Source organism: Melanotaenia boesemani, chromosome 17 (genome assembly GCF_017639745.1).
Source record: "Melanotaenia boesemani isolate fMelBoe1 chromosome 17, fMelBoe1.pri, whole genome shotgun sequence".
NCBI lineage: Eukaryota > Metazoa > Chordata > Actinopteri > Atheriniformes > Melanotaeniidae > Melanotaenia > Melanotaenia boesemani.
Window position 1 is genome coordinate 7,121,388 of NC_055698.1, and position 24,166 is coordinate 7,145,553.

The window sequence follows — 24,166 nt, forward strand, 5'->3', positions numbered from 1 at the left end:
TATGAGGTTGACAGCAGGTTCTTGTTTTACTGTTGTGGGTCCACACAATTGGATGAAAAAGATGTGTGCATAGATACAAAAAATACAGCTTAGCATAGTACATCATAGTATATTTTACATGGGTTACATGGTATGTATTTGTTATAAAATATTGAAAGTTGTTTTAGATTTTTAAATACATTTATTTAATTGCAGGCCTGACTGTTAGTGAATAAAAAACAATTATTCGTATTAATGTCCTCTATTTTTCCTGTATTCCATCATTGCTAACAAATACCTCCAGTTTGATTTTTACAATCCAACTTAACATTCAACCTCAAGAGGTTTTAGTTACGGATCTTGAAATACTGGGTTTTCCATTAGCATTCACATAGTCCACTTTATAACCTCCCTTAGGACATCGCTGCAGCATGGAAACTACAAGGAAGTGACAGAAGACAAATGGCTATTGATAAATTTGATGACTGATCATCTGAGCAGCTCTGATTTTATGGCCTGGTCTTTTTCATTGTTGCTGCAGAGCACAAGCATTTTACTTTAAAACAAACACATGAGGTTTTGTTTGAGTACTTTGAGCTCAGGTTTGGGTCAGTGAGGTTATTCAGTTGCATCTTATTTATTCCACCACATTTTTTTATTCCCTATGTGATGGTTATGCCATTAAAATGATGAAAGAAGAATTATAGTTATCTAATTATCAAATCAATCATATTTTGGATCACATTTGTTCCTGGAGACTGCGTTGACTATGAAAATTTGATAATCATAATACATTTTGTTCATAAAGCGCTTTTTAAGACACACAAGCAGGAAAAAAAATAATACAAGTACAACACATTTAAAAAAAAAGGAAACCTTATGGTGAGCCTGCAATTATAAACAATAATTTTTAACATTGTTTGTTTCATGAAAAGCAGAGCTCCAAAATCCAGAAAATGTAATAAATGTTTTCAGTAACAAATTCATAGCATATCTCTGAGGTGTCCTTCTTTTAGTTTAGCAATACAGCCAATCATAAACTGCTGCACGTGGTTATTTATGATGACAACAAAATAATGTTGACAATGCCTTGCACTTATAAAGAAACAGGCGATGCAAATGGCATGGAACTGTTATAGCAGAAAACCTTAAATTAAGACTGTTGCAGGCATAGACTGGATGGATATCCACCATGATGTCACCCAGGATTGCAGTTCTTAAACACTGAGGTTAGAATTTAGGCAGTTGCTTTGTTTTTAGTTTAACCCATTGAGCCCTGTGTCTATTTTTAGACATCTGCCCGAGAATTACACACTCATAATGAAATGAGGATATATATATTTTGACCAAATAGCGTCCTGAGGCTGAAAAACAGCACAAATTTTGCATCCAGGACGTTGCGTCATGTTACAGCTGAGATTCGCTTCATGTACTATATCACACGTTAGGGCCGGATATCAATGCACCTGCTGTTTTGAACACGCACCATGGCTGATTCATCAAAAAAATCCAAGAAGACTTAATTGGAAGAAGCAAGGAACAGAAAGAAGGAAAAGGACAGAGCAAGAGATAAGACAAGAGTCAAAATTGGACTGGCTTACTCGTCAGGATGTAAAAGGATGGAGGAGGATGGAGGCCAAATGTAGGATGGAGGCTGAAATAACTTTTGGTAGGGAACTCATCACTGGGAAATTAGCAAAAGTTCCATAGTGCTTCTTTAATATGTGTATCAGTCTATGTGTTACTGGTGAAGAATAAAAGAAGATGGGACATGGCACTTTTTTTTTGTTTGTTTGTTTTAAGAGTGAGGCTCAATATAAACTCTACTAAAACTTTCAGGATTAATTATTTTTTATGAATTTGCTTCTATGAAGACAGTTGAATCGATTATGTCTGTAAAGTGTGTTGATATGACTGTTGTGAATTGGTTTTATACAAATAAAGCTGAATTGAATTCAATATCTCTGAAATGATGCAGCTGCAACTCTAAACTTCTAATAATAATAGTGGAATATGTGAACATCTCTGCAAGGGTCAGCTCTGATAAGTGAAGCAGAACATAATTTAGCGAGATTATTGCCCAGTCAACTCAAGTGAGGTCTCCACAGTGTTTTCAAAGTCTTCCCTTTGGGTTACCTCACATTTTAAAAGGTTAAAAGTGAACATGCTATTTGAGGACTGGATCTTAAGCCCTGTTTCTGCTAGTCCTGGTGGGGCCAGTTGGGATGCATTTTTTGTATTTCCACAAACAAAAACTGGGAAGGGTACCCTAATTTCCAGTTCCATTGGGATACAAATCTAAACAATTTGAATTAAAAGGGTGGAGCTCAACACACTGCAATTCGTTGATTGGTTGAAAAAGGAAAGTCTCTTCCCGTGCGACCTGGCATATAAACAAAACAGGAATGGCTCCTTGTTTACAGCAAGAGATTTTCTTGTTGTTGTCGGATGTTGGATGACTACCATTCTCCTCTGTTTCTAAGTCCTGTTTTGGTTATACAGTTGTTGCGCTCCAGTGGCATCATGCTATTACGTAGCTGAGGCATCTATTGCTATCTGGCTGATACTCCGCCTCTCAGGAAAGGTTACGGTTGGCTGTGGGAACCAACAAGATTAAAGTTTAAACCATATCCGCGCCCTAACCATCCCATCCCAACCCTCACTCATTGGTGGAAACGAGGTTTTATTGAGTGCCCAAAAACACCATTTACACTCAAACTTTAGTAGCTTTTAAATCAAAAGGTATTTATAACCTTATGCATTTTTCTCATTCATTCTTTGACCACCTGGGAACACAGTGAAGTGTAATAATGTCCTGCCACTTTTCCCCTTCAAGTAACAGCTCTTGAACTCAGACTCAACAAATTTAAAACAAAAAAGCAAACAACAGATGGACAATAGAAACCAAGGATTTGTGTTGATGGTGGAAAGATTACAACATGATCTATTGAACACTGTAATAATCAGCTAGTCTGTGGTGAGATGTTATACCAACTGGACTATTCTGCTTTATTTTGCGTATTCACGGACCAATGATTGTACAAGTTAACCACAGTAAAGACAGGGGAAACTAAGTATGAAAATAATTTTAACTATTTAGCAGTTTTCTGTGCAAGTGTGAGATATTATGCTAGCTACTAAATGCTATTGTTGGTTAATAACATGCTTCAAGGGTTATTAAGTGTAACTTGTGTCCAAATTTACATTAGCCTGAAGCTTTAAGCTGTAAAATGAGCTGATTTAAGGACCGAAAACTAATTGCTCTGAAAAGAGCTATAAATTCCTAATCAATAGAGGAGCTATTTGTGCAGTCTTACCAAAGTATGTCAAATTTACTATTTTATCACAACAGTGTTATCATCCCTTTTAGTTCCTTTCACAAGAATTAAAATTTTGTTTAGTTTTCAACTTTGTGCTGCATAGAGTTTGCGGCATGAATAAGGCTGAGATTCTCTGCAAACTCCTTACAGTCAGAAGGTGTGCAATAATTTGAAGACCCAACATTAAAAAATGTACAAGTCTCGAGGTTTGTGTATGCTCTCCCTCCTTTCCAGTCTTAGATGAGTCATTCTCAACACATCAATATTGCAAGACACTCCACCGCACTGCCAACAGGCCCAGGCCACATTATTAATTTAAGTTTTATTTTTCTGTTTTCTCTGCCTGCTTCTCCTCGGCCTGCTCAGATCAAACCAGGAGGTTGAAAGGAGGATAGGGATGAGGGCAATGTCCCTGCACATTGTAGAAGCTACAAACTGAACTGTTGAAACATTCATCCAGTAAAACAGAATGAAGTTTACATGCTAGACGGCTAAAGTGGACTAGAAAAAAAGCAAAAACAAAACAAGATTAATTACATTTTTAACCATTTTAAGTAGGAATTCTTTGTTTGCCTGCCTTGTAGTTTTAATCAGGGACTCATATTTATAACAAAAGGTTACTCTAAGCCTCACCTCTGGTTTTGTTAGTCAGGTTGTTCATGGACATTGATCCTGCATTATGCAACCTTGAATTGCTGCAAGGTTGAGTCCTGGGCTGGGCATGCTTGTCAAGGCTCTTTCTGAAGATGAAAACAGTTTCATTCCAGAGGCAATATATTAAAATTGATCACATAGTGTGCTTCAAATTGATTTTATTGATTGTGAAAAATGTTTTGCAATGAAAATCCAGCAGATACAATAGAAGTGTGTGTGTGTGTGTGTGTCTGTGCCGCAAAGTAGCCTTGATGCTTTCATCACTAGATGATGCTGATTAGCTGTGGGCTATTATCCAGGTCTGGTCATCTCATATGATTAGTGGTGCTGTCCAAGCTTGCAGCTTGCAACAGATGAGTCAAGTACAACTCATCACATCACAGCTCAACCCTAGAATTATAAATTTATAAAAGAATCGTTAAGTATAAAGTATGTAAACCATGTTGTCCATGCATCTCCCTTATAGCTCACTTTCTTCAGTGTATTTTCTTCATTGGTTTCTATCATAGCATACTTTCTAACCCTTGGCCTGACCTGTTACATTCTTCTAAAAGAATTAGATTCTTTTAGAGGAAATTAATGCTTTTTAACGTTAAATTTCTAAAAATAAAATTATCATTTATGTAAATGCAAACAGGAATTATTGCTAGTATTTCAAACACCTAGTGGAAAATTACACAGTCACATGGGTATTATATTACAAGGTTCAGTTGCTTAGATTTTTTTAAATGAGTTTAATAATAATTCATTAAATGTGTCCTGATTTTATGTCCATTGAACAATGGAACATTGGAGACTGACCTCCATCCAAAATCCTCCCTACCATGCATTTGTTGCTGGGAGAGATATGCTGTAATTATGTTTGCAACACACATTGTAACAGTGAAGTTGGCTAAACCTAACCAGGAAGTGACTAACTTTACATGTTTACATGTATAAACAACAACAAGCAAAACGGTGATCATCAAGTGGTCACCTTGCAAAAAGAATGTATTTCAGCAATAATCAGGATTGTTTGCTAAAACTAACCATGTAAGGTCAAGTAATATACTTCCTAGGTACTTTGAGGTTATATCAACTTTAATATAAGATCAGAAATCTTTAGAAAAAAAAGGGCAAAAGATGATGTAACTACTTTCTAACTTGTCCTGTCTCAGTTGCAGTTGAATACATTGTTATGTCATGAATGGCGGCGGAGGTGAGGACCCAAATGAAGGCAGTCAAGGCAGGAGGCAGAATCGGTGCAGGTAAAGGGTTTATTCACTCAAATCTCAGAACAGGGAACTACACATGATAGGGATAAACTAAATACCAGGGAGTTAACCAAATAAAGATCTGACAAGAGCAAACTGGAAATCTTGGCGTATAAATGCACAGGAGGAGTAACAAGGAACAGGTGAAGTGAATGAGTAATTAGACCAGGTGAACTAATGAGCCAGAAACAGGAACACAAGAGGGAAAACCAAACTAAACATGACAAAACTGAAAACCTAAAGCATGAACATAACAGAAACTGAACATGACAAAAACCCAGAACTATAAACCAAGAGCAAGACCTAACTCAACGTGACAAAAACCAAAATCCTAAACCATGATCAACATCTAACACACACCAAAACCCAGGAACCATGACAGTTATAGATCTCCGTCTTTACATGCTGAGTTGTTCTTCTTGCTTGTGCTAGCTGAATTAGCATCTATAGTAGATTACATTTAAAGAGCGCTTTGCATGGAATCCAAAATGCTTTACAGTGAATACATTATTCATTCGCTCCACATTCATACTTGGTGGTGGTAAACTACATGTCTAGCCACAGCTGCTGTGTGGCAGACTAACAGAAACATGGCAGCTAATCCATACTAACAGCCTCTCCCACGACCATGGAACATTCATCAGTATTCAACATGCACTAGCGATGCTGACAGATTGACTGGGATGAAGCAGGAATCGAACTGCCCCGATGGATTCACCATGCTGTCTCACCAGGAGAACGCTCAGATTAGTTAATGCTTGATAGACTTCTCAAATGTTCTGTCCTGCTTATAACATTCAAATGATTTCCCAACTTTAGATTTTATGGTGCGCTGTCAACATGTCAGTGTTTGTTATCCGGGGCCTGTTTCACAAGAGTAGAATTTAGTTATCCTGGATAAGAGAAGATAGCGGGACTTGACCAAGCCTTGTCAGAGGATCCTAGATTAATAAATTCCATAAACGCCAAACGAAGAAGAAGGAGCAACTAAGGCAAACCAGGTATAAGTAATCCTACTGAGTACACTATCATGGCTGTCTTCGAAAGGACAATGAGGCGGATTACAGACTAATTGATGCTGACATGGAAACGTTGCTGCTCCTTACTTAAAAATAACCTTATAATTTTATCTTAGTGTATTAATAAAATATTCTTAATTTAATTTTACTTCATCCCAAGTAAGGAACAACTAGTAATGAATGCTTAGGAAGAATTAAACAATATAATATTGTAGCATTCTATGTGAGTGCAACCATAAAGACTCATGGGTAATCATGTTCTTGGTTAAAAACAGACTGTATAGCTGGGGTGCCCAAACTTTGTGCCTCCAAGGGTGAGCCACGTGCCAAACACAGCAATTTAAAGGTGAAACACAAATAAATGTAAATCATAGTTCTCTTAATTATTGTTTATGCATGCAAATTAATTCTTTTCCATCAGTGCAAATAACACACTACAAATATTAATATGGCAAAATAACAATAGATGCATAGTTAGAGTGCTAAATTATAACCAAATATAGTGCAAAATGTCAGTGTTCAACATAGCAAACTGTTAACCCTAGTGGAACATCTGAAGCTGATCTTTGGACATCACTAGCCTGTCAATGTTAGTCTGCACCTGGCTCACTGACATGGTGAGTATGTCATTAAGGTGTGAGTCAATATTTCAGTTGTGACATACTCAAAATAGTTTTGATATCTAAGTGGAGGGCCAGACGTAACAGGCTGGAAGGCCAAATTTGTACCGCGGCAGTCATAAATGACGGATGCTGCGCGAGTGTTAAATGCATAAAAAATGTTAATGCTATTAATTATATAAATTAGTTGCCGCCGTTAATGCGTTATTTTTGACAGCCTTAGTTTTAAGCAAAGTTTTTACCATGAAGTGATGCAAAAGATATCAGCAACTGTATGTATCAATGGCATTAAAGGGTTAAATGTGACTATTGAGCACCTTGTGGTGGCTGTAGACTTGTAAGAGGAGACTGCATCCATCTGCAGCAAGTTGCTGATCTGATCAATGATATGGACCGGTGGCCAGCACTCACTGTTTGTAATATGTCTACTCACTGCATCATCTATTGTCTGTTGCCTTTTTTTTTGTGCATAAGCATTGGACAGGTAAACGACTAGTTTGTCTAGCCTGGTGATCCACTGGATTAAGCACCATCTATTTGCAAGGAGAAGCTGGCATTAGCACTGGAGAGGCAAACATCGAGCTAACAACTGACTAACTGCTTGGAATCCAAAGTCTTATTCAAACAATAAAAGTGGGCCATCAAATGGTTTATGGTACATTTTATATAATCTCGGGGGTCCACATGTTTCATTTAAATGTAACATGAAAACTGGATGTAGGGTTATCTTTACACCCATACCATATTAGCATTTTAGCACTGTGCTTGTTTTCTTGTGTGATTTTGGAGACTTGAAATAATGTTGAGTTTTGGATGTATTTACCTGCAGACAGTCTTACTTCAAATATTATAGTGAAGTAAAAAAAAGAGAGTTTACTACGATGAAATTTTACTTTACACTGCATGTAAACAAAAAAGACTGGTGTGATTAAAGGATATAGATAATTAATAAACCTTTATACCTGATAATGAAGTAGTCAGGCATTGTTCTTTATTGATCCTTCTTTCACATTAAAAATCGAAAACAGGAGAGCAGAATAAAGAGTCATGTGAAGTCATCTTCAGTTTGAAGGCAGAGCTTTTAAAGTCAGAATAAGTCTCGTTATAACAGAAACCTTTCATCGTGATGGAGCCAATGCAATCCTATTTGCAGCTTTATGCACAGTCACTCAGTTTCATCTGAAAGATGACACTCCTCATCCTCACACTAAAAACGCTGCCTTTCTGCTTCATTAGAGGAAAGCAAAATGCAGAAGTTTCTCACCTTGGTCTGGAAGACCTTGAACCAGCTGCCAATTTTATGATTAGGTTAAGATAAACAGGTCTTTGTGGGGATGGGAACATGGTGCCTTTTCCTTTGAGACTGTAACACCTTGTGGAAGGCACAGTCATTTCCAGAGAAGTGAGCAATGCCCTGTGTAATGTTACTTGGCTCTCCACAATTTATAAACTTTGAGAGTTGTGGTTATTTCTTGACATTAAATTTCTTCACACAGTTAATCTGAAATGATCTCATCTATCTAAAAAGTGTAGGTGTACAAATGTAATAACTGAGCACCTGAGAAGCTTATTAAAGACAGTAATTCATCATCATTTCACTGGCAACTCTCCTCCCTCTCGTCTACAGTCATTAGGTCCTCTGATCGTACAGGTGAGAACATCCTCTTCTTACAACCAAAGGAGAATAGGGGAAGCATTACAGTGTGCAGTCAAAGCACTGGTGAGAGATGCATTAAGGCTAGCTCTCTCCGTCTGGCTGGACGTGAGTGCTTAAGTCTGTGAAACCAAATCCTGTATTATTATATGCATCAATGAACAGGAAAGTCATCTTTGATTCTGACCTATTTATTCTGACTCTGTATATTCTAAACTTCTCCTAATTGATTGTAACATTTTCAATAGACCTCTCTTTTTATGTTTTCCTTTACTCTTATGTTTTTTGGTGTGTTTCACAGTCACGGTTTACAATAGGATGTGCTTGCATATTTTAAACAAGTACAATCACTGTAACTGAACACAGGTAGCATGAGCTGCTGCAGGAGGAGCTGTCACATAGCAGACAGGTGGGGAGGGAAACTGCTTCCTAACAGTCCATCTGATCTGTAAAGTTTCCACATCATCATTACTCACTTCAGTTCAGTTACTTTGTTGTCCCTCAAGGGGGAATTTTTTGTTTGCAGTGCAGGACAACATAAAAGGGACAATTAAGACAACCAAGAAAAAAAAAATCAACAGCCACAATACAACCATGGACACGTAAAAAGGGTAAGATCAATCTATAAAAAAGTATAAAAACAATACTAACAATTCAAGTTCCAAGACCTAATGTAGTGCTTTTCAGTCAGTTCTGGAAAATTACTAGTTGCTCCTCTGGAGAAAAAAATCACTCTCAACCTGTTTTCATGAATTATTACTTTAGTTCTCTTCAGGGAGAAATTCTCAACAATTTCTTCTGGTCTTGTTTAGTAGATGATGACAGCAGATGTGTAGGAACAACTGTCTGAAGGCACACAGGATACAAAAAGTAGGAAATCATTATATGTCCCTGATACTAAATCTATTTGCTGACCCATTCATAATTTTTTTCACTTGCTGATGATCCAGAGGTGGCCTGGGGTGGGAAATCTTAAATAAACCTAAGTTGTTTTCCATAAAGCTAATTTAAAGGTACAGTATGTAAAAATGATTGACATCTAGTGGTTGAGATGGGCATAGAAATAACTTGAAATGCAAAGCACAGTTGTAAATGGACGGTGGCCATAAGTGTCCAGAATTCTTATTCTTATCCCTTTATCCTCGTCACTTATCAAACCAGAGCTTTGTGACACATGAGAAGTTTACAGTTGCAGTTATAGACTTAACTGTCATCAGAAGTGAAAGTTAATGAAGCCTGAAACAGAAACTGTTCCTGTTGTAGCTGCATCAAATGATCACATTCATATTCATTTCATATCAAAATCCAGGATGAATTCAAACGTTTTCAACTTTTTTGTTTTTAATTGACTTGAATGTTTACAATAAACCCACTAACTAGTTTGAATAAGCTTTGTATTTGCTCTTTATTATTATTCTTTATTATAAGATCATTTAGAACAGCGTTGCATTTTAAAGAATAAATACTGATGAATCTCAGGTAACTCAAGAATAGAACTGAAAAACTTGTAAATCATATTGTAATGAAGTGGCAGTGATATCGGCTTATTAATTCATGCATTTAGATAGTCTGCATTTTTTCCTCATCTTTCCTTCCTGCTATCGCTGCAGCCAGCAGCTTTGTTGCTTTTCAGCCTTCCAGGAATATATGAAAGGCCGTAACCAGGGTTTTAGAAATACCGAGGTCCACCACCCATTATGACCCACACATCTCAAGAGACTAAAATGAAGCAGAAAATCTATTTAAAATGGAAGCAACTTGGGTTTCACACAAACCACTCCCTTTTGCTAATGTCCTGTCTCTTTTTTCCATCTGTTCTGTCCTCTTCTTTTTGCTTTCTACTTCCCTCTGAATGTCCTTCCACATCCATCCATCCATCCATCCATCCATCCATCCATCCATCCATCCATCCATCCATCCTCAGTTAACCATTTTATTCCTACAGCTGTGAACATTTTAATGTTTGCTGGTCTGTGATTTACTCTGCAGACAATCTTATCTGGACTTGTTGAAATAATGTGAGCTGATATCAGGAATATTTACCTATGATCACAGTAACTTCTCACTCCCAGCTGAACTCATGCAGCTTTTTATTGTAGCATTTACTTTTTCCATTACTTATATGATAACCATATTTATTACTGGACATTTGAGCAAAATAGGAAGCTTTAAGATTGCAGGGAACTCCTGTGTGATTATCAGCACAAAAACTTTGACCTAGCAGACAGATGGAAATGACTTCACTAAAGATCAGCTACAGTGTTACACGTCTCCAACAGCTCCACATTTTCTCCCTCTGTACCTGGATACCTGATAGTATCTGGATAATATCTGCCTGCAGCTCCAAACGACTCCAGAGTGACGCCTGTCTCGCACCTATCCTTCTCCTCCTCCTCAGATTATCTCTGCTTCTGTGTTCTGGTTGAGTTTCAGATGTTTAAGGGTGTCTGAGGTCTTCCCACACAGCAAATTGCACGTTATTCTGGGTTTTTGGAGCTGAAATGTCTCCAAATATCACAGCGCTTTGGACTGGTTGATCACTGATCAGTCAGCGATAGGCATGCTGCTACGATGCTATGCTTTATTTAGCATATGACAAAAGCAGGTGGATAGTTTAGTTACTTTCCATTGTGTTTATGTTTATTGTAATTATTAATGATAAGTTAGGTAGGCCACCACCCACCCATCCCCTCCGCGTATTCCTATTTTTTTGTGTCCACCTGCCACATGGGGAAATAAATTTCCTGTTACTTTGCAGCACATCTGGGCATCTTTATGTTGCATCCCCTTTCCCTAGCCAAGCCAGGGTTGGAACCAGCTTAAAAAATGTCAGGTTCTTCATAAATAAGGAGGATAAAGTGTTTTTCGTTGGATTCAGTTCACTACTGTGACTAAGAACCTACTTGCCCAAAATCAGCTTCTCTCACCAAGATAATGACCAATTCAGATTTCTGATGTAATCTAAGTAATATTTTTGTTTTTTATGCGTTAAAAAAAAATGAATGCATTTCAGTGTATTTCAGTGCTAAACTACATATTTATCCCAAATTATTAAAATATCATTTTTAAATAAAAACTGATTCTAGAACAGAAATACCTGGTATCAGAGGTATGGATCCAGTTAAGCTGCAGCATCCCCACAGAAATGATAATGTATTTTTCATTTAATTTATTTAACTCAGTTTCATATCCAGAGTCTGAACCTGGGTTGACTGATTGAAACAATAAGCATCATAACCTGCTTTATAGTTCAGACCTGCAGGCATTGTTTGTTTTGCATATTTGTTTTAAGGTTATTAAGACATTTAAAATGTGAGATTTACTAAGTTTTATTCTCTTTTTCCTAATAAATACAGTTTTATTTATTCATTTAAGTTGCATTTCTTTTAAAATAGTATAACATTTGGAATATAATTAATGACTATAGTGTTAAAGTTAAATATGTGAGAGTTTAAGGTTTTACAGTAACAGCTATTTATATCAAACTAATCCAGCCTCCACACCTGTGTCAGACTAATACACTTGTATGTATTAATTACAGAAGACGCTTACAAATATGATCTCAGTAGACCACTATCAATTCACCTCCCATGTTAAAACTGTTACCAGATGATAACAAGTGGTGTGAAAACTAGATAGAGTTGAGTGGGTTGTTTCTAAATTTGTGACCTATAGAGAAAACAATGCACTGCTGATATACAAGAGGGCTTGTGTTGATGGTGCTTTGCCACATATTTGTGCAGGCCAACCTTATTTCTAACATTTAATCATTGGTGAGAAGATGTACTTCAGGTCAGAGGGAAGCATAACTGTACAACAGCTAATAAAACATGTGAAGTGCGTGTTGTGAAATCAGATCTGCTCTTTACAGAGCAGAAGAAAGGGATCCGTGGCGAGCTTGCATTTGTGCTGGAGATGCAGGTGAAGTGCAGGGCAATGCCGCTGCCATTGTAGTCCTTGAAAGACAAATATCCTGTTACATGTTGAGAGCTATTCCTGGATTTTCCACATCATGGGGCTAGGGTCAAATGAAATTGGAAAATCCTTTGAAATGTACCACTGATGTTATTTTTTCTTTCCTGGCCATCTGTAATGAAAGAAAAAATAAAAATACAGCCAGATAAGATTGTTGTTGCAGCATACTGGGAGGGGAAAAACAGACCCCGAGCTATGTTGTGGAAATTTTGCTTAACAAAGACACAATGACAAGTGAAGTAAAAGTTTCAAAGTACATTTCTATAATTCTGATCACAATGGTCAGTAGAAGGCACACAGCAGTCCTCAGGAGTGTCCCAGGTCAAATGGCATGCTGCTGTTTATATGACACTCAAGCACAACAGAAAAGAGTCTAAATGTCTAGCTAGGCCTTATCCAGACTCTGTCCCTAAGTAGTACAACCATCGCAAACTACACCATCATGACACTCCAAAGACAAAGCCCAGGCAACAAGGAGCTAGACATCACATTCTTTAAGGAGATTTGATAAGTGCATAATGTTAAAATAACTGAATAAATATAAAATATATTGAAATTTCAATACAGCTCCACAGCTTGGTAATAAAGGTTTATTCTGAAAGTGATGTCTAAGTGGCTGAACACGTAAATACTGGAAAACCAGTTGGTAACTCAAAGGAGAAATAAGTCCACAGCTTGAGGTGTAACATGTGATTGGAGCTGTAAAGACCAGAATGCATTAGTTAATTTAGATACCGCTCGGTCCATTGAGGGAAGCTGAAGCCCAACCCAACATTTGGCAGGTGAGAGGTAGGGCACATCCTGGACAGGTCACCAGTCAAAAGACCAGAATTAACCATGTTTGTTAGAATTTAGCATACTTTGGAAGTGGCACAGCAAGCAATATTTTCCATTTGAAAGTGAATGACTTCTATTTTTACTTTTTTCTTAGGTCAAAACGCACTTAATCAGTACCATTGTGCTATTGGTATTTATAGTGCATTTTTTTCAGTTTTGTTTTTTCCATTGTAAACATTGACAGACTCTAGTTCTACATCTACAGGATAACCTTAAAAAAATAACCTTAAAAGGAGCAAACATAATTTCAAATGTGATTTTAAAAGCTACAAGGTCCTCTTGTAGAGAAGGAAGAACATAAACAACACAACTAAATAATGGTTTTAACCATGGGATGCTAATTTTACTCAGAACATGATACTGGTTTTTCAATCTCTGGTTTTCATGGTTTATTGAATGTATACATACATATTACTGACAACGCTGTACAAATTTTTGCTTCTTGGTTGGATTTAGACAATCTGTTCACTTGGGTTAGAATAAGGATCCGCACACACACACACACACACACACACACACACACACACAAAATAAATAAATAAATAAAAAATAATAAGATAAATATATTGTTCTTAAAACACTGGTTGTATTTTGTGGGAAAATATAGGAAAGGTATACCATGAAGACAAACTAAATGAACAAGTTGCTGTAAGTATTCAGGTCATAACCTGGATGATTTATTTTTAACTGAAGCTCAAAATGGCACAAGCAATTTGGCTGCAAAGGCAAAGGTTTTCATTTATTCTCACCCACACTTGTACCACCTCATGTAACAGACGAGTGAATAATTTCAATAAATAACACTTCATGTTAAGAATCAAAATTTTAAAGGTCACTGCCAAACTGAAACAGCCCAAGAATACTAATGAACTTTGAGACAGGAGTATCAGCACAGTCTCAATCCATAGTCGTGGCATAGTCGCATGGTCTACATGATGTGTAGCTGATTTTAAAAAAAGATTGCACTTTCAACCCAGTCACATTTTTTTCCTAAAAAGTAAAATGCTTAATTATTCATCATTCATTATCTTGACCGCTTATTCCATTACGGGTCGCAGGTGAGCTGGAGCCTATCCCAGCATTTTAACAGGTGAGAGGCAGGGTACACCCTGGACAGGTCACCAGTCTGTCGCAGGGCCAACACAGATAGACAAACAACCATTCACACACACACTCTCTCCTAGGGAGAATTTAGCATGCTTACTTGAAATTATTAATCAAGCAATGTTGCAGCATAACCATTTACAGTAGTTTTTATTTACACCGAATCCCAGCCCCAATACTTTACAATAAAACAAGTCATATTATTTATAAGTATTAACTATATATACTTTGTTAAGTATTATGTGAAGTAAACATTACATGTCATATGTTATATGGTATTCTTCTTGAACAGAAATATAATACAATAGAATACTATTGCCAGTTTATGGTGAACCATTTATAGACTGGTTAATTCAACAAAGGTAAATTAAACGTTTTCTATGTTGCAGTTCGATATAATGAAAACTCCTCAATCAGTTGACAGCTCTACCCCTGAGTCAAGAGTCTACGCTCTGGAGGTGAATGTGTAGATATGATCAAATCTCACCTCGGGTCTGAGATCGTGGAGAAATGGATTCCCAAAACGAATAAAATAAAATAACTTACTGATCTGCTTGGAGTGCACACTGATGCAGTTAAAATGATTTGGGAAAATAACAAATATGATAAACAGCCTAAGCCCACACATGACAATTAGAATAGCTCAAATTTAAAAAAAGGCCTATAAATCATTATACAGTACAGTTTAAAATAATGATAAATATCTATATTCACTCTTGGAACATTCAACCCACTGGCAAACACTGCCACAGAGCAGGAGTGCAGGTTTAACAGTGTGCACACACGTGGCATGGTGGAGCCATGCTTTGGGTTGCTGAAGGGCAGGTGGATGTGTTTCGGACGTGCGGGGGAATGGTGCTGTACTCTCTAGAGAAAGTCTCCAACATAATTCTTTCCGGTGCAGTCTTGCTCAATATTGCTCTGGCTAATGGAACATTTTGATACCCTGGTTCAGCAAGAGGAGCAAAGACCACCTTGCCCAGCATAGCCTCCACACTGGGGGCTACAGAGGAGGCTGGATCTGATCTGTCTTTTCTAAACAAGTAGTCTATACTTTAAAGTTGTAAAACTACTCTATTTAATCAGTAGGCTAATGTTTCCCATGCTGTGCACTAAAATGTGTAGTTCTTTACTGGACTGGTGAAAATGCTATAAGCTACTAATTTTCTTTTTTGAAAGCTATAAAAGATGGCTTCATATACCAGAGCCTTAAACACAATAATGCTTAGATAATGCAAGTAAACACAGATAACTTTTAGTGGTTTGAAAAAGTTTTATTCACTGTTTTTTTTTTTATATTTTCATTGATGTCTTAGCATGTCGTTTATATTTTCAAGTGTACAATGTAATGAATTGTGACTTTCAGTTACCAGGCATCGGCTATTTCCAAATTAAAAATGAATAAAACTAATAAAACATTAATCATGGGCATATATATGGTATGCTACTTATTGAGAGTTTTATTCATACCTCAGCAGGAGTCGGATTAACAACAGCAAGGCTGCTAACTGCCTCTGTGATCCTCTTCCATGTAGTGTTTGTGTGCACTCCTTTGACTCCGGTTTTTAGGTTGCCCAACAGCAGCTATTTATTCTTTTCTACTTCACAAGTGAGGCTCTTGATCTCATCCTCCAAAAAATTTCTTTTTTTTTTTTTTTCTTTTTTTTGGCAGAATGTCTCCTCTTCATGATTTGACCTCACTGGGCGAAGCCTCTGGACCATGAATAAATAAGGGCGTTACATGTAAATGACGATGGATTTCAGTCTCTGCACTTATTAAGGCCCAATCATTCCTATGCTGGGATCAGTCAGATATAATGTTTCATAGATCACACATGAATCCTATCATAAGATAATTTCTGCGATCAGATGTGCGCTCATTCCCACGTTTGTTTGATAAATGAGGGCCAGTGTGTCTCCCAGGCTTGGGATGAGAGATCATGGGTTCTGTGCAGGGTTTGTTTTGTTCTTTTTGTTTTGCTTTGTTTTTCTCTTTAATAAATAGCTTTTTTGTAAATAGCACTTTGTTAACTTAGGTCACCACACACAGCTAAACCCAAATTAATGGCAGATACTGAGGGGAGATCTCTGGATTTTACTGTACCTGAGGAGGATGATGGGGTTACATCACCTGACAATAGGATACTGCAGGTTGAGGAATTCAGAGATTCCTTGTAATCTGGGTTCTTTCTTTGAGCATTCATCTGAAGGCTGCCGGGCTGATCTGTCTGAACCGTTAACGGTTACCTGTGTTTGGTGACGTTCCAACCTGTATTCAGTTGTTGAAGCATGACATTGATGTGGGTGACGGCCCCACCACCTCCACTTGTTTAAGTTTGTGTTGCAGGTGCCCTCTCTGGTGATGAGTGACACGAGCCACACCTGGGCTAGGTGTGCTCTGCCACCTAGTCAAAAGGCTCACCAGCGTGGACTCAGTGTGTCGCCCAGGCTTGTGCTGAGAGATCACCTGGATTCTGTGCAGGCGGAAGGGTTTGTTCTGGTTGTTTTTGCTGTTGTTTGTTTTGTTTTGTTTAATCTTTTCTTTAATGAATTATTGTTTTTGTAACTACCACTTTGTGCCTGCTTTCCCTTTTTTGTCACTTCTCATATTGATTACTGCAGTACCCTCCTATTTGGTCTTTCCCACCAATCCTTCCATGAGCTACAATCATTTAAAAACTATTCCACTTGTATAATCCCTTAAACTCCCGTTATTCACCACATTACCCATTTTACAGCTGCTTCACCGACTCCCCATTAAATTTAAGCCGATATCAAAATCCTTGTGTACACATTCAAAGCATCCATCACCTTTCCCTCCTCATCTGTCTGACCTTGTCCATATTTCCACCCCCTCCTATTCCCTCAGTTATTACTAACATATAACATATGAATCAGTACTCATGATAATGTAATATTTGTATCTAAGAAGTGCCCCATTCTGTTTAATCTAAAAATCTCCATTATTTTAAATACTTGTAATAAAACATTTTTACGTTGTACTATTACTAAAGTAAAGGGTCTAAATACTGATCCATAAATCAGTGTTGTATTGGATTGATTCAATCTGCATGAGGGTACCCAATGAAAGTAAAAAAAAAGAAAAACTTTGTTACAGAAAGGTTTGTGGAGGAATGTGATTTTCTTCTCTGCTGTGGATCACCAGATTTGGAGATATGTTGCCTCTGTTATCCAAGATCTCACATGTAAAAGGTCATTTCTGAGTGATTGTTGATTTGGGTCTTAGAAAAACAAAAACAGTTGGCATTCTGACCTATTTAGCTTTTTAGTCAAGCCTTTAAAACATGGTCATTGCTAGAAGCTGACCACAGAGGACCCTAGTCACACATCGGATGAGCTCTTTTCACTCCAGTAAAACGTCACTGATGCTACTTGTGTGTGAGGTCCATGTGATGGAAATTTCACCGGTCTACCAGGTCCCTCTGCAGCCAAGTACTGCCCAAATATTTGCACACACACACACACACACACACACACACACACACACACACACACACACACACACACACACAATACCAAAGAAGATGAGGAGCAGAAAACATATAGTTTTGAGGAGAGACTTTGTAGGAGAACTCCTTTATCCACACCTCAATGACTCCCATGCATGGGAAGCTTCAGCACAGCTGACCCAAACAGTGACCAGGAGAATGTGCTTGTTGACAGAGACTCTAATGGTATAACACTGGAAAACCTAAAAGGTAACAATTGGATACCTTATAACCCTAACTACTAAAGAGGTATCACTTTGATACCCCTCTCCAGAACCAGTCGGACCAGTTTTGAACCTGTGCCGACCATTATGCTAACCAGTATGCTAACAATGTTGCACTGCTTTATTGGGCGTTGATGGCCGATCGTCAGAGCAAATGCAAATGTGAAGACAAAAGCAGCAAGTTTTTATAGCAACTCAAACTAACTTCATTGCTTCTGACTCCAATCTTCCTCTTGAGAGCTTGAATCTTCCTGGTTTTTTCGTAAATATTTTGCATTGCTTAGATTGGACTACATAAAAGTTCAATTTAGTAAGAGAATGAAAACACAAACTAGAAACTGCTTATTTCAAATGGTTTATTGAAAAGTTTAAACAAAACAGAAAATCCAAAAATTCACACAACACAACACAATAAACTGTCCTTAGTCTGCGCAGACCTTGCAGCGCCATGGCTCTTCTTTTTTGCACATTCCACATGTGAACTTGCTACATTCAACACATCTTTTTGCAGCAAGGTTCTTTCTGCACTGGTTCCTGACTTGGCACTTTTTCCTTTTGGCAGGTTCCTCTGGTTCAGCAGCCTGTTTGCGAAGACCGTTGTCCCTTTCAATCTGCTTCGCTGTCACGTGAGACGCGGCCAACTCACTGGCAAGCTGCATCAAAAAATCTGGCCGCCTTTCCTTTCTTCCTGTGCAGGCTTGATAAAGCACATAGGCGTTCAGGGCTGCCATGTCCACCATGTTATAGAACACAGCCACTGGCCATCTTCTTGTTCCAGCTCGTACGGAGTATTCCCGCACCATCTGGTCCATGGAATCCACCCCACATTTTGTTTTGTTGTACTGGGTGATGGTGGTTGGTTTTTTTTTGTGTGTGTCCTCAGTCTGAATGAGCCCATGCATGCTGCTCATGACATAGACCGTCTTCTTCCGGCTGGCTGCGTAAACAGTCAATGTGGCGTTAGTTGTTGTAAACACCTGAGTGCTGAACTCACTGCAGTTTTTCACTTTCGCAGAAGGAGGAATTTCTCTGCGAATCTTATTGACTGTCCCAATGATGGTGGTTTTCCGGCTGAGCAACTTTTTGGAAAGTGAAATTGACGTGAAGAAATTGTCCGTTGTGACGGTTCTGCCCTGATCCAGAAATGGTTCAATCAACTTCATAACCACACTCTCAGACAGTCTCTCTTCTTTGGGACGACTGGGGTCTTTGCCAACATAGGGATAAACATTGCAGATATACTTGGATTTCAGGTCGCACGCCACCCTAAATTTTATTCCAAACTTATCTGGTTTTGTGGCAATGTACTGCAAAAAAGGGCAACGTGTTTTTGATGGGTACAGCTGTTCGTCAATGGTGATGTGCCGACCAGGTCTGTAGAATTTGACACAGTTCTTCCGAAATGATTCCCATAGTTCTGAAATTGCTGCAAACCTGTCTGTCTGCACTCGCTCATGCCGGGTGTCCTTGCAATCAAAGCGAAGGTGTTGCATGATTTTTTGGAAGCGGTCTCTAGCCATTGTTGCCATGATCTCTTTGTTTCCATACATCTTGGACCAGTTGTCAGACAAGGATGGAACCTTCTTCACCCCTCTCCAGATGATAATTGCTATGAATGCCATCAATTCTGGAACAGCCATGAACCAATCCACAGTCTCTGTGTCTCTTGCATGTTGAATTGTGCAGGCTTGAATGGTGCGAAGCATCTGGAGGGAAAGAAAGCAGAGGAAGCTTTGGAGGCGAGTTGTGATCCTTGTTCTGGCTTCAGGTGTTGGCTCTCCATCTGCAGCGTAAGGTTCAATAGGAGTGAAATGCAGATGTCGTCCAACTTCTTCTTTACGCCAAACTGTGCCATCTTTAGCAGTCTCTGTTACCGTGGTATCAAGCCGAGGATTCTTTTTCAGGGGATGGGGAGCATCGTCCTCAGAATCGGCCTGTCAAAATAAGAAATACGTCAGTTAATTGCACAATAACAAAAAATATTGCAATAAGTTTGCTGGATGCAATCATTTTAGTTTTACCTTTCCCCCCATTGCCCCCGCCTGCACCAGACCCGCCACCAGGGAAAAAACAACCAGCCCGCAAAATGGACCACCTCCTACCTCCGAAAACTGCTCCGGTTCAGATTCCTCTTCAATGTCGATCTCATCTGCATCGGAGTCAAGAAGGCTTGCGTCACCCAGAATGATTTGCAAAGCCTGCGTGGTGGTGAATCTTCTCTGCATCTCTGTAGGCTGAGGTCTAGGACAAAATGATGAACTGGTTGGGAGTAAACAGGGACTTTATACTGTTCTGCTTCTGCATGTAATGAAAGCTTGCTAGACTTGATTGAAAACTAGTTGTTGCTTTTGTGTCTTCACATTTGCATTTGCTCTTGACGATCGGCAATCAAGTCCCTAGCAAGCTGTGTTAGCTTACGAATGTGCATTGTTTTTCCAGCAGGTTCGTGGTTGGCCATTGAATTGGCCATTGAATCTCAATAGGGATTAAAATTACTTCCTCATTCCACAATATTCAGTTCTACAGGGTATCGGCACGACACCAGACAGGAGAACAAGTTAGTACGGAAAAACACCAGGTTTCCCAGTGATAACACACAGATGCAGAAGCCAGCATTAGGGAAACTTTTGCATCCTGTACTTTTGCATCCTGTTTATCTTTATATGGAAGTGTTTCGCTTTTCATTTTGAAATGTTGAAAGTGAGTAGTGAGCTGTGAAATTTAAAAAAAAGACTAAATCCATCCATCTTTTTTGCATAAGGGTTACAAGTCTTTCATGCTTTGTGTGGGTGTTTCTGTGTTTACTTTAACTCACCCCTGTCTGTCTCTGAGGATGCCTCCTGCTGCTCAGGTGGTCTTGCAGCTTATGTTATGGTGACCTGGGTCCTATTGTCCTTCAATCCCAGCTGCAAATTATGGCTTGTTTTTCTTTTGGGTACTTTCGCTTCTCTGACCCTGCTGGTGACCCACTTCTTTTTTTTTTTTGTTTTGTTTTGTTTTTTTTTATTTATTTGCTTTGTCTCGCTCCTGTTTCTAATTGGTGTCCCCGTGGCTCATTTATTCTCTACAGCTTCTGTTTTTCTGACTAAAAAATACACCGACTAATTGAATTGCTAAACAAAATAGTAAACTGGTGAATTTTATGGAAGCCTATATGGCGCACCTGTTCAGTTGCTTATTAACATAAATATCTAACCAGTAAATCACATGGCAGCTATTCAACACATTCGGACATGTAGACATGGTCCAAATAACTGGCTTAAGATCATACTGAACATTGGAATGAGGAAGAAAAGAGGATTTAAATTACTTTGAATGTGGCCTTGTTGATGTCAGAGGTGAGGAGAGTTGGGAGACTGGTTGTACATGATAAAAAGGTAACAGTAACTCAAATAACCACTGGTTCCAGACAAGGGATGTAGAATAGCATCTCTGAACACACAACTCCAACCTTAAAGCAGATGGCCTACAGCAGCAGAAGACCACACCTGCCTGTCAGCTAAGAACAGGAAGCTGAGGCTACAATTCACACACACTCACCAAAACTGGACAATAGAAGATGGAGAAACGTTGTCTGGTCTGATGAGTCTCCATTTCAGCTGCACTATTTAGATAATAGGCTCAGAATTTAGTGGAAACATGAAAGCATGGATCCATCCTGCCTTGTATCAACTGGTTCAGGACCTCTTAGTGCCAAATAAGCATTATTTAACCACCACAGCCTACCTGAATATTGTTGCTGAACATGTTTATACGCATGTTAATATTTAACTATGCTCTTCATCATCTGCTCCTTCCATTCATGGGGATTGACTTTGAGAAGTGTCCTCAGTTAACTACATATGGTAACAACACACCTCTTTAAATATTACACCAAAGTGCCTTGTGTTCCTCCTCAGAGTGAAGGAGAGGAAAAACGAAACTGAGTTTAAAGACAACCAAACATCTCTGTTTTGTTCCCTCAGTTTCACTTAAAGTTTAATTAAAATAATTTAAAAATAGATTTGAAGCACATATTAGTGCAAGAGCAGGAGATCTTTTTGATTTAACAATCCTTTACTACATTAAAAAAGAGTTAACTAACAATAAATAAAGAAATACGTGCTGCAGAGAGAAAATACAGCAGTAAATGAAATTTAATTTCTGATTTTTATCAGAAATAAAAAAGTTAAATAGGTCTATATCAATCTCAAACAAATAATGTCACGGTACACAGACAAGATGTAGCTGCAACTGGAGTAGGGCAGAACCTGACAGAACTTCCACTTCTGGATGTTGTATTTTTATCCTGTCACACTCTTTGGTTAACATTGGTTGGTTTTAAATCTTCAATGGATATACCATACCAACTTTATTTATTAAGCACTTTAAAACAACCACAGTTGAAAGTGCTGCATGCAAATAAAATCAATCCATAATTTAAAACAAAAATACAAATAAAAACATGAGACATACGAACAGCTAAACCCAACACAGTAAAACAAAATAACAAATAAAATCAAATTTAAAAAAAAACTAAGATGTGCTGGGGTTAAAAGCCAAAGTTTTAAAAATGGACTCTGATGGGGTCTGTCTGATGTGTAAAGGCAGATTATTCCACAGTTATGGAGATGCAACAGAGAAGACCCAATATGGCTCAAATATGGCCCACATCTGCGGTTTTGTTTGGCCCATATTAGCTGTAATCTGTGTCCAGGCTGGCTCCTCATATTTGGTTCACATCTGGCCCAAACGATACTCGTTGGTGTCATAACTTTAAGTACCAAAAGTTGCCTGGAATAGATCCAAATATGATTTGACGTGTATGCACACATTCCTAGCATCACTACAGGTCTTCACCATTTCATTTCAGCTTGATGTTGAATTGAAAAGGTGTAGTGTGAAATTAATAGGCTCGACACACGGAAGGCGACCAATGACATCGACAGGCGAAACTCATGGCCACCCAGGTGAAGCCCAACACACCGGATGCGACAAACAGCAGCAACGGTGGCAATTTTGATCGGTTTTCTCCCAAAAATTTAATGGGTTATGATATTGGAGGGATTTTTTTGACATTTTCAAAGCAGTCCGTGACAGACAAGGAATGAAGGAGGACGAGTCAGAAGATTTTGCTTGAATTGACAGAAATCCTGCTGTTGACTCTATTGTACAAAAAAAAAAGACAACCTTGGGTTCAATCAATTTTAAAAACAAGGAAACAGTATGATGAATATCATTATTTGATAGCAGACCTCAAGGCTGATCCAGATAAATCCAGAACCTACGTTCGGACAAATTCACCCTGGCGCCACGCTGCTGTCTTTTCATTTACATCTTATAATCTTTGCGTGAAGTGCTGTAAAGTATGGTAAAGTCAGACCCAGCTAAAATGATCTGTTCCTCCATGTTGAAAGTGTTTGCAGACTAGCTGTCTAGCCTGCGCTCAGCTCACTGGTCAGCTGGTTGGTTGTAGTACCATGCGACAGTGACAAAAATTCAGCATTTTTCACAAACCCCCGTGTGCACGTCTACATAAACGAGCGCAACATTTCATATGCACAAATGTCGCCTGTCGCTTGCTGGAAGAGGGCAGAAATTTTCACCTCATCGCTCAAGTTCCATAGAAAATGAATGGAGAAGGAGCGAAGTCGCTTCCCGTGCGTCAAGCCCATAAAGCATTTTTGGCCCAAAGAAAAGACCACATCCAAAACGGCTGGTATAATCCAACTGAGTAATGGTCAGGAAATATGCAATCTGTTAGCTTTCTCATGTTGGTGACCGAAAACTCAATTAGGAAATTCACTAAAATAGTTTAGCTACAGGACAGTTTAACTCTGTAACACAGGTCCGAAATCTCAGCAGAAACAGGATCTCTTTTGGGAATCGACATCAGATCAGAAGTCACTCTCACCAAGCAGATCAGCTCTGCCAAATCAGTGATAATAAGTTCTCACTTGGTGATTTTCACATGCATGGAAAACAAAAGTCATGTCCAGGGAAAGAGGTCAATAGTTTACATTTGTTGACACTTTGAGG

General features: G+C 38.5%; 1 protein-coding gene across 1 annotated transcript; it reads right to left on the bottom strand.

The window, feature by feature from the left end:
- Window positions 1–18,570: 18,570 nt before the first annotated feature.
- On the bottom strand, window positions 18,571–20,519 carry LOC121628037 (piggyBac transposable element-derived protein 3-like). The gene is made up of 2 exons (XM_041966932.1): window positions 20,251–20,519; window positions 18,571–20,082 (listed from the first exon to the last, which is right to left on the bottom strand). Exons 1-2 carry the CDS (start codon window positions 20,371–20,373, stop codon window positions 18,571–18,573), a joined length of 1,635 nt encoding a protein of 544 aa, XP_041822866.1. The 5' UTR covers window positions 20,374–20,519.
- Between the last annotated feature and the right edge of the window lie 3,647 nt (window positions 20,520–24,166).

What these genes read in the sequence shown, in the direction of transcription:
- LOC121628037 (XM_041966932.1), bottom strand. Translation starts at nt 20,373, where the DNA reads ATGCAGAGAAGATTCACCACCACGCAGGCTTTGCAAATCATTCTGGGT. An exon ending in AACCGGAGCAGTTTTCGGAG is followed by an intron (nt 20,083 to 20,250) that starts GTAGGAGGTGGT and finishes TTATTTTGACAG; the next exon opens with GCCGATTCTGAGGACGATGC.